Genomic DNA, 17,458 nt, shown 5'->3' on the forward strand with positions numbered 1-17,458 from the left:
TATGGCACATTGTATATTCTGACTGTATAGACAGGCCGAGGGAGGAGAAAGTTAGACAGAGAGAAACAGTAACTTACATACTGTAGTTCCTGAAACTGAATATATTCTTTGCAACACTGTCATAAAATAGAATATAAATGTATTGTCTGAGAGTAGCTCTAGATTCTCACCGCTCAGGGGATCAGAGAGGGCTGATCTCTTCTCGCTACAGCTACATGTAGAATAGCATCAGGAATCAGAGTTCACGTAACTTTTGGAAACAATAGCCAGACTCTATTATTGAGTGAGTATAGGGTTTCTCTCTCAGCTGAATACAAGATTATTGTTTAAAACTGCAGCATTTGCTTTGCAGGGAACTGAGGAAGGATAGTCTGGGTAAATATCCATAGCTTTTTGGACCCGAAGACAACCATAGAGTCCCAATTAAGTTATGGTGGAATCGATCATTGTTTATTATGCCTGGAAGTCTCTAAAATAATAATTTCCAATGACTCAGTCATAGTAAATATTATAGGAAAGCTAAATAACCTCTATGGTCATTGGAAATATTATGTTACGTTAATTCCAACTATTATACATAATTATTGATACCACTGTAAACTTGACTTACAAAGGTCCTTTGTATGGCTATATGGTTGTCTTTGGGACCAAGATTCTTGTTTAGAAGCACTATACAAAACATTTTATTATTTTATGAAACAACTCAAATTGTATTTGTTAGAAGTTACGGTATATCGATGTGCACTGTTTTTGGCAGTAAGCAACGTTTGCATCTGATACCTGGCAGCGCTCCTACTACCTCTTTCCCAGCCTTAAGGGCAAAAATAAATATTTTCTGTTGAAAAAATGACGTTTCTGCTCTGAAACATAAATTAGGCTTTACTTTTGAAGAACACATCATAGTATAATTTATTGTGTATTACTTTCCATCTGTGACTCTGTTGTGTTTTATTTCATTTTAAGGGGAATGGCTGACATTTGGAAATAATGTCATTCTCCTGCATTGCGATGGCTATGACATTTCCCTCTTCCCACCTCCGTATAACTGTATCATTTTTGCCTTCAACATTATAAAGTAACATTTATGTGATCCAAACGTGTAAAGACTTTATGTGTACATACTATATATACACTGGACAACTTTCAAAAGTTGTAAGATAGTCATCATACGTAGGATCACTTTCTTGAAATCGGCTGTCCTAAGTTTAGTTTAGTTTTAGTTTTATTTGATCATCCTTCAGTTTCAAATACAATATTTAAAGATGAATGGAAGCTGTTACAAAAACAAAACAAAACATCGTTGTGGTTTCCAGACTAATTGGCGACAGGGACACACACACTGCAAGATATTTCACTGAGGATGTGATGTGCTTTGTAATTGTTATTATTCCAGTGCATTTTAACAGCATTTTGATCATATAGGCCTATTTATTGCTTATTGTCCTTCATGTTTGTTTTACTTGATGAGGGAAATTGTAACGCACGCACGCACGCGCACGCGCACACACACACACACACACACACACACACAGTTTACAGTATAAACCACACACACACACACAGTTTACAGTATAAACCACACACACACACACACACACACACACACAGTTTACAATATAAACCTTTTTGACCCACCAGGGGTCTATACTTGATGCCCTCCTTCTCTACCAAATCTCAACTAAGCTTGTAGATCTGACACATTCGCTGAATGTTCACCTATTATGACATGCCCAGAATATAGGGACGCCATGCAGGGTTCAAGTGGTTAATGTACTGTAGCGTTCAACAAGATGGATTAGTCTTATCTAGGACCAGGTGGGAGTCATATTGTGTCTGCGTTCTCCTCCTAGTAGATGAAAGGAGAAGGGGCTGACGGATAGAGGGAACCAAATGGAGCATAGCTTCATTATTCTGGTGTAGCCCTGCGTGTCCTATGTGCCATGTTGTGCAGAAAGAGCACGTACGTGCATGATGGATCTCCGAGACGTGCACACATGCATGCCATGGTTGAGCGTACACAACGATGCTTATCCTGAAAGTGATCCTTCTCAATTAACCAATTCAAGATTGTGCTTTTACTCTTCACACTCCTGTCTAATTCAACCACATACTGCATATACTGTATATATATATAGCAGACACACATTACATTACATGCGCGTGCACACACAAGCACGCACGCACGCACACACACACACACACACACACACACACACACACACACACACACACACACACACACACACACACACACACACACACACACACACGTCTGACAAGAGGAAGTGAACACCTACCTAACTCCTCCACTTAACTTTCATCTGCAGAATAAAATAAACACGTGTGTTGTCTCGTCTGGGTAAAACACATTTTCCTCTTAAATGTTCAAAGCGTCTTATTATGTTTAACCACATGAACCCCACTTAAAGGTGTAGGGAAACGGAAATGGTGGGCATTTTATTTTGAAGTTTCAGACTGTTTCAACACAAAACACCGCTCTGAAGTTTCTGAACCAATCAGAGCGTCGCATCCCTTCAGGCGATGGGACGGTAGCTAGGGACGGTAGCTATGCTACACAGGACAGCATGGTGTGTGTTTGTTTACAAGTCAGATAGTCGGTCAGCTGTACCAGTTTACTGTTATGTGGCTTATTTCTACCCTATAATATTTTCAGATACATATTTTAGCGTGATGATTAAGTTGAAACTGAATGTCTCAAACTGACATATTGAGCCTATGACACACAGTGTGGCTTCCCCCGGCTACCTTCACATTCAGTAGATCCTGTGAAATTTTGTGGCCAGATGTAAATTATTGGGGTCTAATACTATAGTAAATGATAAAAAAATGAATCGCTATAAAATGTTGTAAAAAAAATACATATTTAGCCCCATGCTCGAATGCCCCCGCCCCCCTGTCAAAACAGCTAAAATCCCTAAAACGAAAGAAAGCAGCAAATGAAAAAAAATGAACACTGATCTTTTACTTTCTCTAATAACATCCTAAAACATGAACCTTGGTTGAAAGAAACTAAAGTTGTCCTTTAAGTCCTTGCTCATGTTTGTATTGCAGGGACGGATGGCAGCACACTGCGTGGCTGTATAACTGTTTTGGTTGTCCCCTGCTAAAGTTTTCTGTTCTCAAAGAAAAGCTTTCCTTCCATGAGTTAAGTCCAAGGAGAGCCAGAGGGAAGAAAGGAGATTGTGAATGAGACTAAGAAGGCGCGAGAGGGAAACTGTCATGATCCCTTTTAGTTGCTTTTCGCATGATTTCATTTCAGTGAAAATGTGTCATTTTCTCTTTTGTTTCCTTTTTGCACACAATCGCAGAATCTTACGGGAGCAAAGCGGCAACCCTGGAGACAGTTGTGCTGTGTGGAGCACTGACTCGCATGTGCTTATATGGCCTGGCTCACTTGCTCCCCCCCCCCCTCTCCTTTCTGTGCAGATGGTACGGTCCATTTAAAAAAGGTGCCTGTCATCTCCCAGTGCTCTGTGTCCTTTCAACAGTCAGCTACGGGGAGCACATTTCACAGGGAGAGCACTGGCTCTCTTTACCACACACATACACACCCACACACACACACACACACACACACACATGCACACACGCACACAAGCACACAACACTCACATACACATTCTTTCACAGAACTTTCACACACTTGCATACAAACACACGCATGCAACACACACAAACACACTGACACTCACTCTCGCATGCATTCTAAGAACACACAGACACACCACTCTACTCTCCTGCTAGATAACAGTTCCACAGCACCCTGAGCCGGAGGAATAAACTACTCTGAGGATTTAACTTGGCTCTTTAATATATATATTTTTAGGGAGCAGAGGAACTACTGTAACAGAGGAAATACTGTAGGGTGGGCCGGGCATTGGGGCGCCGGGTGTCAAAGGAGGGATTTCTGTCCTTTTTTTCTCTAACCCCCATGGGAGAACGGCACATGCATGATGACAACGTGATGACAAGCCGCTTGGATTCTCCTCTGGTCCTCAGGCGAAGATCCTGAAGATGATGGAGGACAACAAGCAGCTGGCCCAGCGCATCGACGGGGCCATCCAGTCGGCCAGCCAGGAGGTGACCAACCTGCGCTCGGAGCTGAGCGCCACCAGCCGCAGACTGGCCCAGCTGGGGGCGGCGGACTCCTCCGGCATGCTGGAGAGCCTCCAGCAGCACAACCATCATCACGGTAAGGCAGGCAGAGAGACGGAGAGAGAGTGTGGGAATGAATGAATGAATGGGGCGAGCGAGTATGTACAGTATGCGTGCTATGTTGTGAGCGAGGGGTAATGAAATGTCTGTGTCGCTGGCTGCAGGAACAAGCTTTCCAATGCAGCGCCCAGCGCACTACTCTTCCAAGTGTGTGTGCTACTCTTACTGTGTGTGTGCTACTCCAAGTGCTTACTGACAACTGTGCATTATTGCTTTAATTATCTGCCTCAGTTTGTGTGTGTGTGTGTGTGTGTGTGTGTGTGTGAGAGAGAGAGAGTAAAAGGATATTGTGAACATGTGGTAAAGTAGGTTTATGTTGTGTTCTGCAACACTACACTTCCTGCATGCTGCAACTTTATATTCTTCTTGGTGTGTGTGTGTGTGCGTGCGTGTGCGTGTGCGTGTGTGTGCATGCGCAGTACAGTATGCCGCAATGCAAGTGGGTAACATGTGGACAGGCCTCAGAGTCAGTGCAGCGTAGAAACCACCGCACCGGCGACTTTAACAACCATCCTTAATACAGCATGGAGAATGAGAGCTGCTGATCTGCCGAGTCAGTGAACGGAATGAACAGAAACTATTGAATGGAAGGATCCTTCTCTCTGCTGCTTTGAGCCTTCAACACATCCCTCCTCATGTTGAATAATTAACCCCCTGAACCTTTAAGAGAGGGTCACACTGCACTTATTGAGGGCAGAGTGGCTAAAGTTACCTCTCTCTCTCTCTCTCTCTCTCTCTCCCCCCCCCGACTGTTGGTTCAGTTTTCTCCCCCTGAACTGGGCAACAGATCTATCTGGTGGTGGTGGGGGAGGGGGGGGGGGTCAGTATTAGTGTTGCCGTGGGTTACTGTTACCGAGCGCAGTTTGAATGGCTGCCCGGTCTGCAGAATGCTGTGTGTGTGTGTGTGTGTGTGTATGTGTGTGTGTTCAGCTAACTTAACTTCTGGCACACAGAGACACACACATCTACCCTCACACTGGAGCTGTTTCCATTGCAGGAAGCTGGCACAGGGAGCTGTCTATGATAGGGCATTCTCTTTCCTGGTGGTTGGCAATGCAATGCTGTGCTTTAGAGATCCTCAGATTTCTCTGATTACTTCCGTAATCGAGCTGAGCTACAGTATAAGAGAACTGCCATCTCACATCTGATCTCTCTCACACGGTTTCCCGTGTAACTCAGGGAGTCACAGTCTGTCCTGACTTGTCCCCGACAACAGAATGGCCCTTCTGTTTTGTGTGGGGGTACCCATGTTCACGCACGCACACACACACACACACACACACACACACACACACACACACACACACACACACACACACAGAGAGGCAGGAATGCTTTGGCTGCGTGTCAGCATTGTGTTCAATGGACTGTCCCTGCTGCTTTGTTCCCTAGTTATTTCTGTCTGCTCCCGTGAGCGAGGGAGAGTGAGAGTGTGTGCATGCTACTGTACATGTGTGTGTGTGTGTGTGTGTCAGTATGTGTGCGCGCGTGCGCATGCTCCGCTACGCTTATGTGCCAATGTGAGTGACGACAACCGTTCTGCGGGGAGAGTTTGAGCGCTGATGTCATTGTCTCTGGTAACCGTTTCCATGCTCTGCTGTAACGGAGAACCGAGACTCACATGTTCACACATAACATCACAGTTGGTTCCTTACGACAGTGGAGAGTGCTTACTTGGAGGATCACAGTCTAGACCGAGAGTGCCAAAAATGTATTTTAATTTAATTAACCACATTGTTCTCGGTGTCGTTCATTGTACGGTCCAGCATCTGCAACCCGCGTGTCAGTGGATAAGTAAGTGGTTCAGTGTGGATTGGACAATCAAAGCTTTGAAGTGACCCATTTAGAGCCAACAAAAGCGACAAAATGTCTCTTTGGCTACATAGATACGGTGGTCAGTTAGTTCCTCGCCTTTCATTCTGTCGTTACATCTATTCCTCACTGCCATTGTTTCTTTGTTAGCCTCTCTTTTTCCTCCCTCCTCTCTCTCACTTCTTTCTGTCGCTTCTCGACCAATCCCCCCCCCTCACTCTCCCATCATCCCTCCATCTGTCCCTTCTGCCATCCATCCATCCATCCATCCAGCTAGCTGTGAGTTTCAAGCCCGTTGAGAGGGGTGGGTATAGGGGTGACCTTACATTTACCACCAGTGGTTAATTGTCGTGGGGGAGGGGGGCAGGTCGGTGGTATAGTTTCCAGCAACGTCTTGTCATAGAGAGCCCCCTCTCTCTGATCTCCTCCCCCTTGCTGTGTCGTGGGGCAAACTGAACCATAGCTGAGCGGTGTGAATGACAATTCACACGCTTTGCGTTTGTAAAATTACTCATTTTCCGACGGAAAACTAATGGAACGACGAGGCTTGCACTCGTACAAGCTATTAGGAATAGGAAGAGAGCTTTATCTCCGCAAAATCGTGGATATTATGAACACACTCACACACATAATGGAAAGATGATATTGACAGCTACTGCCCCAGTTTCAAGGCTACAACTGATGCGCAGCGCAGTAGCATACCTTATTGAATGAACAAACCATTATAGGACTACAATTGCTTAACAAAAACATCTGCAGAAATCTTTCATGCCCCATGTTTATTTTACATCTGCTGGTGGGTGCTCAAACTGCTGATTCACATCCACAGACTAGTGCAAAACAGAAAAGCGTCAATACTTTTGTAGTTGAGTGCTGTTGATTGCCCATTTGCCTATGATTCAATAACACTTATTAACAATATATAATAGGCCTACCTCTAGATCCGGTGCGTTTTTTTATTGATTGATCTCCACGTTAACACTGTTTCTGGGTGTACATTTAAACAAATGAATACATTAATCAAGACTGTTAAACTGTTAAATCTGTTCATTGAAAATAGCTGATCTGCAAGCTCACTAGGTTGTAGATGGATTACAATACTAATAGTGATATAAAATCATGACATGACCAGCTAGACACCCAATTAAAATAGAAACCTCATATATTATATAAATGTGTATGTGGCTTAATTAAATGACCAGTGCTTGGCTGTTAAGCCTGTTATGCATCCACCGTTCTGTGCGACGTCAGTGCACATTAGCTTGATACTTGATTGTTTGATAGAAAGTCCAGACGTATGAACCGAGCAAATCAGCACCAATAAAGTAGTGTAATGGCATGGAAAAGTCACGGTTTACATTTACAAGCTCGTCATGTCACTCTAGCAAAGTGATTGATCTGTGGGGATGCGGATGCGGGCTGGAAGCGACAAATGTTTACGCCGCTTTTGGGATATTTTGCTGGGCAGTGGTTCCCAAAGCTTTTCACGTCAAGGACCCCCAAATTGGACCCATAAGAGAACATTTTCATTTTCCCCCTGGAACTCCCTCAAAGACCCCTAGGGGTCCCCGGACGCCACTTTTGGAAACCCTGGTATAGAGGGTATGGGCATAAAGTGAGTGACAAAGAGAGTTTAACATCGTTTAACGTCGTTTAATGCAATCAGATAGGACTTTTCATTTTGGATGTATGGGCTGTAACTTCCGGGTATGATGATGATGTCACGCGCATACCCTCTATAGGGGTCGCTGGTTCACTGTGCAGCAGCCGGCAGAATGAGCATCTTGAGGGCAGCAAGTTTTGAAAAAAAAAAACAGTCCTTGGGCTAAAAACGGCCATAGCCAAATGTGCTGACATCATCACATTCGTTTCAGTTTCTACATGCTGGGGAGCCATACTCAACATTTCTAATATAAAACTTTGGTGTACTCAACATGTCTGGGTTCACATTCTGGCAATGCTGGCTGTCTGAAAACCAAAAAAATAAAAGTCATTAAAATGTTGACATATTATTGCTTATAGCAGCTTTAAGTGATTAAACCAGGAATGTCATATCACAACATTGCGATCGATCTCAGATGGTCTAGTCTCGTTTCACGATCGATATATTTCCCATGCAGGCCACAGGCGCTGCCCCCACATTTCATGCAGACACACACAGCTCCCAAACCTCCCTCTCCCTCAGAGCCTCTTGGTCAGTGGTGTAAAGTAACTAAGTACATTTACTTAGTTACAAGTACTGTACTCAAGTACAATTTTGTACTTTACTTCAGTATGTCAATTTTTTTGTCAAGTCAAGGACCCCCAAAATTATACTCATTAGCCCGCAGACCCCCCATTAGAAAATATATGCCAGGGACCCCCATACGAGAAGATTTAGCTCTAGCAGTGTTTTTCAACTATTTTCATTTCAAGGACCTCCCAGTTTGATATGCAACAGGCTACAGACTCCCATTTAATGGCATTTCTACGTATCTCTGAGACTCCAATTTATATTGTAAAATCAATGTTAATTTAACTCTGAGAGGGATAAACAACGACTGTCTTTAAGTCTACAGCAGAAGGGACATTTTGGCATGAAACCTCAGACTTTGTCTGAGAGAAACCCTCTTGTAGCCTTGTCTAATTTTAACATTGTATATTCAAGTAGTTATGAAATATGCTATATGATTCATAGTACACCACATCCCAAACTATCATTTAGCTGGGGACCCCCTGGGACTCCGTCAAGGACCCCTAGGGGTCCCTGGACCCCACTTTGGGAACCAATGCTTTATAACTCTATGGTTCATACCCTCCTGTGAGCCTCCCACTGGACTGGAACAGGCCGCATTTAGCTCTGTTATGGATCTGCCGGGATATGCAGCTGATTATACAGGGAATAAATGCTTATCCGTCAGAAACCTGGCCCAGAACCTGCATGCCCCCCCTGGCCCTGATTCGTGCTGCGCTCCATCCTCATGCCTCCCCCTCCATAGTTTTTGGATAATTTATCAGAGACCAACATGTTGAAATTAGTGAGTTTAATGTGTTCTGGCGTGCTGGCAGGAACACGTACCTCATAGCACTTTTTTTTTTTTTTTTTAGGTTTTTTGAAAAGTGGCATGCAAATAAAGTTTTTAGAACATGACCTAAGGACCTTCTGGAGTTTTTCCCCACTTTGCGGTTGAAAGTATTATTATTCCGTCCTCCACTGGAAGACACAGTGGGAGGCAGAAGCGAGCAGTGTAGGAGACAAGTTTAAAAAGTTGGCATTTTATTGAAATTGAGTAGTAAGACACACAGGTTTTATTTTTATACACAGTGAAATCAAGAGTGTTCAAATGGAACCAATAAATCAACCCTTTCTGGTCCATTTGCTGATGTCTACACTAACACTGAGGATTTTGCAGTGTAGTGACCACGCTATAGGGCTTCCATTTCTCTAGCTGTTTTCCAGCTGCTGATGTCCACACTGTGTGTGTGTTTGTGTGTGTGTGTGTGTGTGTGTGTGTGTGTGTGTGTGTGTGTGTACACACACACACACACACACACACTGCATAATTATTTTTTTGCTGCAGTTGGGGGTGTTCTACAGTAAATACCTCAGTAGTGTACAGGTACGTGCTGTAAATTTAATTTATTGAGCTTTCAGTGGGTTCTGAGGTCCTTCTGCATTTAATGCTTGTTCTATTCTGTTCAACCACTTAAGCCCTATACTAGTGTCCAGTCAAAAGCTGTTCCATTCCAACAAATATATTTGTTTCATAATTATGTCAGTATAACAACATATCAAAAGTCCTAAGAATTCCGAGTGGTGGAACATATTGAACATTTCTAAAATAAGTGATGGTACCATTAACAACCTATATAAGGCAAAATTCTGTCATTCTGATTTATGTAGCATGTGACAAATGTCAAATTAGGGCGTTTTCATGATTCTGAATCCATTGCAAGTATTTGTTTTGCATGAAAAACAATCCTTGGAGTTTTATAACTCTGTTAAAGGCTTCCGTAGGCATCAACCATTATATAGACGGAGTATACATTGGGGTACGTATATACTGTATACGGACTTGGGGGAAAAAAATAGTTAAATGTATTGAATGTGAAGGGGGAGCCTCCGAGACACAGTATATGAGATGAGTTTTACAACGTGACCGTGACACTGTATGGTCAAAATACAAAGCAGAAATATTTCATGAAGTATTTTAAATATTATAATTTATTATACAAATATTAAGCAAACTGAGGTGTGCTAATATATTGGTGGGGAAAAGGGAAACGAATATGGAAGCGCATGACTCATTTTGATGCTCTTTTATCCGAGATAAAATGTTTTGACACAGTCCAGATAAATGGGTTGAAAAGCTTGCACTGCAACTGTACAAATGCTATATACCACAACAAGGCACCTGCTTCCCCCGACTCCGTTGTGGTTTGAGCATATAGGAAGTTAGGAACCCGATATCCTTAATCCTGTTAAATGGCCAATGGAAACTGCCAAGAAGCTGTTTCCGTGAGAAGAATCACAGAGCAGCAATCTACTGTGGTTCCGGTATCATTTGCATGCAGCACAAGTCGTCTCATTAATATTGTATAGAGACATAAATCCTCCATGCTAAATGATATAATAGGCCTGATTCAGCTTTGATCGCTGAAGATCCATGAAGATTAATAGATCACTATTCTGTTTGTATTTGTCTCAAGGATGCACCTTGCATGGTGCTGAAGATGAATAATTAGTCTGTCAACATGTAGTTGTATTTAATGAGCTAGTTTTCACAAATATAATAATATTATGCTACGGTAGGAGTGTGTTGTGTGCGTGGTGGGTGGATTCACTGTAGCAACAATGTATTTTAATAATCTTGTGTTGATTATTCATTTTCAGACAAAGGTCCTTTTTGATGCGGTTTTCGGAAAAATGAAGCAAAAAATCCGAAACACGCCCAAGTGTCCCTATCCTGGGCATGTCATACAGTAGTAGGCAAACATTTGTGGGAAATAGCAGATCCACAAGCTCAGTCCGACACTGCATGTTGGACGTGTAGATCTTTCAGCGTTGCACGCACACCATTTTCAGCAAAGCTATAATGCTGTCCAGTGGACAGCATTATAGCAAAGATTCAAATTTGGATGGCTTTATAACACGTTTTTGAATGACAATTCTAAATTCACAGTTTAGTAACGCAACATTTTGCACTACTCATATTTCTGCTTTCTGCCTCGGATTTCAGATAGGGCCCACCCTCCATGAGGTACCAACGTCCACCCCCTGACAGGTCATCATTCTAGATCTAGAAGCTTTTTACTGTAAGGTTCACAGAGATCAGATTCCACGTCATTTGGAAAATATCCGGCATCTTTCGTAGATCGAGTAGATGTGATTCTTGGACCATGGCTAAATCAACCGTTGAGTTCTAGTGTAGAGGTCACGATATTTTGAGATGGGTGTCTATGGCCAAATACATGTAATTTTGGGGGTCCTTGACATGAAAATGTTTGAGAACCACTGATATAGCAACATACGTTTTTAGGATTTCGATTTTTTCTTTTTAGAATCCGCATCTGTTCTTTTTGAAAGCTTTTGAAAAACCTTGAAAGTGTGAAAACGTCTGCTTTATAACACATTCGCGGAAGCGCCCTCAGGTCTTTGGGTCAGCTCTTTGTCAAACATCGACAGCCCTGGCTATACTAGGCTTACTGTATATCTCATTCTCCATGACCATCAGTGGCAGTGCATTTTACATCAACTACAGTTACTTGGCAACATTGCAATTTATTCAACCGACTCTTCTTCCTCCCTCATTTCCAATTCTCTCAAACACTACCGAGCATTTATTTTGCCAATATGGGTTTCCCTGGCGCCACGACTTCAGCTAACGGAGCTAATGTGCTCATTGAGATCACTTAGCTCTGTGTGGATGTGATGTTTATGTGAGCGTCAGCGATGCAGATCACCAGCGCTCACAGGCAGGCAGCGGGGCTCTGCATTGTGTGAGATGTAGTGGTGTACAAATGCACAGTGATGGAAGAAATGTACTACTCGCATGTAGATATACTGCTGCAATGTACCGGTAGATATACAGTAACTCTGTATTCAAAATGTACTTGAGTAAAACTACATACACGTACACAGCATCAAAATATACTTTAAAGTACCAAAAGTTAAAATACTCATTCTGCATTAATATCCCATTTTCAAAACGTATGAAAATAGCCAATCTTCAAGCTCACAATGTGTCGCAGTGTTATGTACCACTTCATTGAACCACCCCAACTTTTAGATCTGCTATTTTCAGTGAAGAAGGGAGTATCAAGAAATACACTTCTAATCAGTGTTTCTAGATCGGAAAACAATGTGTAGGTTGGGTTGATTTGAGGTAATTGAGAGGTGTTAGGACTTAGGAGCCACCTTTATGAACACATCGGTGAGAATTTATTTTGCAGATGGCAAAAAAAGTTTACATAATAAACTGTACAAATTTGATTATATAATTGTAATAATGGCAGTACTCATTTGCACACCAGCATGCCACAGGTACATGCAATCACTTTAAGAATAGTTCATTTATATCCTTGACCCTCAATTCATAGGTCTAGACACCTTATTTGGTCAGTCTAGTCTAGTGCAATATTGGCTTATTTATAGTTAAAATAGATCTCATTTGCATATACATTTAACTTTTTAACATAATTTTGTACACAATATAGAAACACGTATATTTCATAGGGTGCATGATACCCCCGTATTGACTTTACTAATATGCTTGGGTTCAAGATTAGGAGGCCTCTGTAGTAACTCTTGAGGACCGCCTAGGGGTCACGGACCGCCTGTTGAAGACCCATGCTATTTTGGCCTCAAGGAAGAGAACAAGGATCATCTATGTTGCAGTGTGAGCAATGGTGAACACACTGATGCATGCATGCGGCACACACACCCAATAAAACATACACTATTTTGTCCCCTTTATTACCGCATGCTTGCCAAACTACTTTGGCTCTAGCAGTGCTCAATATTCCAGGAATGCTATGGGCAAAACTAATGAAGTTTAATGAAGCTTACAGTGGATGCCGTATAAAAAGCATGGACGAGGACTTTTAGAAGGACTAGCAGTATAGCACTACAGTATATCTGACGCTTAATGTAGCTTAATGTAGGCCATAGCATGAAGCACGTGTCAGCCAACATGTTTTCGTTCCTCTATCTTCCATGTGGATCAAATGGGGCCTACATTATGCCTTTACATCAGAAGATCTGTGATGAGGGAAACGTCACTTGGAAGGACATGTTTTATGTGTCCACAGATCTTCCATGATGCGGTGTCCAATTCAGTTAATAGAATTATGTAAATTATTGCCATGCATTTTCCACGGTGACTCAGATGTCGGCAGCGTTCTGACGAGAGTAGATCAGAGATTTGATACAGTACTGTATGTAGCTGGAGGAAGCTTTAAAGGGATCTAAATGACCTTTAGTATAGCCCAGAATACTTCAATAATGTATTGTTTTCCATCTTTATTCATGGTTCTGTGTAGTATATATGTTAGATTATTATTCATGATTTATTCTATAAGGATTGTTTCCAATACAATTATTGGCCTGTTTACCCCCCTAATCAACTTCTGACATAACCACAGCACAATGATTATTGATTCTAGCGACCTTTTACATTACTTGGCAGGTGTTCCACGAGGCCTGTGCAGAGTGCAATACTGTACCTACAGTATGCTAAGTGGTGTGATGGCGACATCGTCGTGTGGGAGTCAGTCATAATCTTTTTAGAAATTGCACATAGTACGTAGGCAATGAAAGTACAGGAGTCCATGTCGATGTTTAGCACCCTAGCACCAGTTCGGTAACATATTACGTTGGACAGCAGGTCCCTGTGCTTTCTGCGTTAAGTCCTAGGTCCTAGGATGAATAAAAACAGTCTTCTCCAGCGCTGTGCTCTTGTTGAGAAATTGATGGCCCTGTCAGTCTTATCAGAGTCACTTGGGCACCGAGTGTGCTGCAATTGATTACAGGTTTTGTCGTGTCTTGCGTGCCTCCTGCTGCGTGTTTTTCCAGTTTAGATGTTGTCTGAGAAGCCCCCTCTGACATTAATCGACGAATGTTATTAACTTTATACCATTTCAATTTCACAGACCTGGAATAAATCGTAATAAATTGGTACGGTTGTAATGTCTCTGTCAATCACTGAGGCGATTATTGCAGAAAGTCAGGAGGCATGATTGAAAGACGATAATAAATGGAATGGGGAAAGATTAAATGGTGGGGAATACTGTACCTCGCAATAATGCGGTCATAAAGGACTGCGCTGAATTGCATTGAATTAGCGTAGCTCAAGCTGTGAAAGCGGCGCCAAACATTATAGCCTTAGCTTTTTTCTTTTTTTTGCAAAGATGGCTTTTTGAATCTCTTTTATTTTGCTGTGGACTTAATGACTTCAGTCAGGGAAATGATGATGCCTTCTTCAGGTTTCAGGTTTATGAGATGTTTTATAGATGTTTATTTCACAAAGTTATCCACCAGATGGGTGCTCATCAGAGCAGGTCCTAAAAAAATGAAATGCAGTTGGAATCACAAACACTGCAAATGCCTATGGCAATTTTCCTTTGGTTCGTCTCACCGTGCTGACTGCAATAACTAGGAAACTAGGAAATTGCCACCTAGTGGTCCAATTTTAAGCGTGACGACCGTTGGTCTTATAATGTATTGTATTAAAATGTATGCATTTGGATGATGGCAGGAATTATGTACCGCTAATGAATGTTGGGAAACCAGAAAAACTAGTTAAGTCCACAACTGGACAACCAACACAAATCTGAGAACTATGACACTATCGTGCGTGCGTGCGTGTGTGCGTGCTCTGCGCGCATGCCGTGCGTGTTTTCTCAGCATAAGCCTTATAGCCTTATTATTATGTTATTGAGGAAGGTAGATAGAGTGTCCTCCCTTCAGCCAATCACCAGGTACCAGCAGGCTTCAACACACCTGCATTCCGTTGCTTGACCTTATAATCCTGCGTAGTAATTACACACACACAGTATCCTTCCTCCTCTGACATTTTGACAGTCTTGCCTGTGTTTTTTGTTTGGGCAGGTTACTGGTGTATGTTTTCATGTTTTTTAGGCTGGCCACAGTATGCGCTAATGAGTTTCAGCACCTCTCCAGTTATGTAGATTCATGTTGCCCTTCGTCCCTCAGCCATGCCTTTTCTAGCAGCTGACACTATAACAACTCCCACTGTGGCAGATGGCCTCCATGCACTCAGTGATCGGTGATATTGCACAATATTCAGATGCCGTTAAGTGCAGCGAGACTTGTCGTGCGTAAACTCTGGGAAAGTCGAGGGAGACCAAGAGACTTATAAAGGTAGTATCGGGAGATAGACAGGTAGAGATACTGCAGAATGAAGAAAAATGCGTTCTAGTACAGGAGGGGAAACAGACGGGAGTGCAGATACTGTAGCAAACCACCTTGCTAAGCAAATGTCAGTTATCCCACAGAAAAGTCATTTGAAGGAGGATGTTGAAGAGTCTGTGCTCAGTCCAGCATAATGTAAGAGACACACTGCACACACACAGCACACTGTGCTAAATACAGTGTTGCTCTGAGACCACCAGTAATTAAAACTCTCATTAATTTGACAATAGGCGTCATTTGCCAGAGAGGTGCTAATGAGGGGATGGTAGGGGTCATTGCTCCTCCTTCACAGCATGCACTTAATAATAAATATTAATAATAAATGTTGTAATACAGCGCATCATTCCATACTGTATAGGATGTACAGTAGCTCAATATGTTTTACAGTATTGAGAGCCATCAATCACACTATTAATATGGACACTGTGTTCAATTAACAGTTTTATGCACTGTAGCAATTCTAACTAAAGTACAATCAGTCAAATCCTCCATTTGTAACTCTGAGAGTGTACAGAACATTAACACAACGCTGTGGGTGCATGTGAGTGGAGGGGGTGGTGGGTGGGTGCTGGGAAAAGGGTGCAATCTGCAATGCAATATGACATCTGATTAGAGCTGTGAACCTTCCTCCAGAGTTGAAAAATGCAGAACTCATTGGAAGTGATGGAGCAAATTAATGAACAGATACGATTAGAACTGGAACACAATCTCATAAATTCTCTTTGTGGTGTTCTCTCTAACGATTGGATGGAATTTGTAGGTCACTTGAAAAACTGGGAGACCCAGGCTGTTACTAAACAAACATGTTTTAGGCCCAGGGCCTGAGAGAGATGAAACAGGGACCCACTTAACAACAGCAGCCTTCCCTGCAACTCGATTTGCAAGCTTTCAAAGCTAACTCACCATATTCAACTGATGTATCATCAATGTCTGGAGAGATTTGAGACGATAGCTTGGAACTATTCCACAGGTTTTCTTTGAAGTGTTGATGGCATGCTTCCAAGTGCTTCATAGATTAGTTTGGCAGCACCATGAAGTGTTGTGTAAATGAAATGGTTTATTTATATCTATATATCTGCTTGTAATATTGGATTCATGTTAATGTGTATTCTCAGACATTTGTATTTTTGGGGGATTATGTTTGGGAATTCAGCTCTGGTTAAAAGCCTTTTCCTCTGCTATCTTTGCTGTTAAATGCTACCTGGATGAGCTGGTGGTGCAGGGAGCTATACCACTTGTGTCCTTGTTGTTATCGTCGGTCATATATGAAGGAAACAAAACGAGGAGCTGGAAGCATGGGACGTAACGTAATTATGGTGAATCAAAAATTATGAGAGATTTCCCTACACTTCAACAAAACATACGTCATCGATGCTTCCAGGACCGTAGCAAATATTTAGCCGGGGGGAGCGCTGGTCACACTGCAATTATGGGCTGGTAGAACTCTACTGTAATGAAGGCTGACCTCAGGAAACTGACTATAGGCTATATTATACTCCCAGAGAACGGCTTCTAATGGCCTGCGAATCGATAGAGGTATGTGCGTGTATGTGTGTCCCAGTATTTGGGGGCTGCAGGGCTGCCCAAGATTTTGTCAGCAGTTATTAACGATGCGGTACAGTCAGCTCATTTGCCTGGGTAGCAGCATTGAAGAAATGGCAATTCTTCTCATCACCTCTAGGCTCAGGAGGTAGAGTGGCCATCTTGGAATCAGAAGCAAGGTTAATTCCTAGTTCGATCTCTGGCTCCTCCTGCATGTTGTGTCGTTTGGCAGAACACTGAACCTCGAACCGCTGTCGATGAGCAGGCTGTCTTGTCTAGCAGGCTTATCTTACATGGTTTCCTCTGCACTCAGTTTGTGAATGTGCATATGAACGGGTGAATGTTAAATAGCCTATATTATGAATGCACTTTGAAGGGTCAGAAATACGGACTTTTATTAGAAAGGCACTATATCAATGCAGTCCTCTTACCTCTCACTTCTTGAAGTGGAGCTTG

At 42.5% G+C, this 17,458-nt stretch overlaps 1 protein-coding gene across 1 annotated transcript in view; it reads left to right on the top strand.

The window, feature by feature from the left end:
- The window catches only part of LOC308316145 (kazrin-like), a 191,291-nt gene that overhangs the window by 38,346 nt on the left and 135,487 nt on the right, over positions 1-17,458 (top strand). Inside the window, 1 exon segment of the mRNA XM_080764574.1 lies at positions 4,021-4,213. Within this exon segment, the coding sequence (XP_080620700.1) occupies positions 4,021-4,213 (193 nt within the window).

This window comes from Protomyctophum bolini, assembly GCF_963924005.1.
Source record: "Protomyctophum bolini genome assembly, chromosome: 5".
Classification (NCBI taxonomy): Eukaryota; Metazoa; Chordata; class Actinopteri; order Myctophiformes; family Myctophidae; genus Protomyctophum; species Protomyctophum bolini.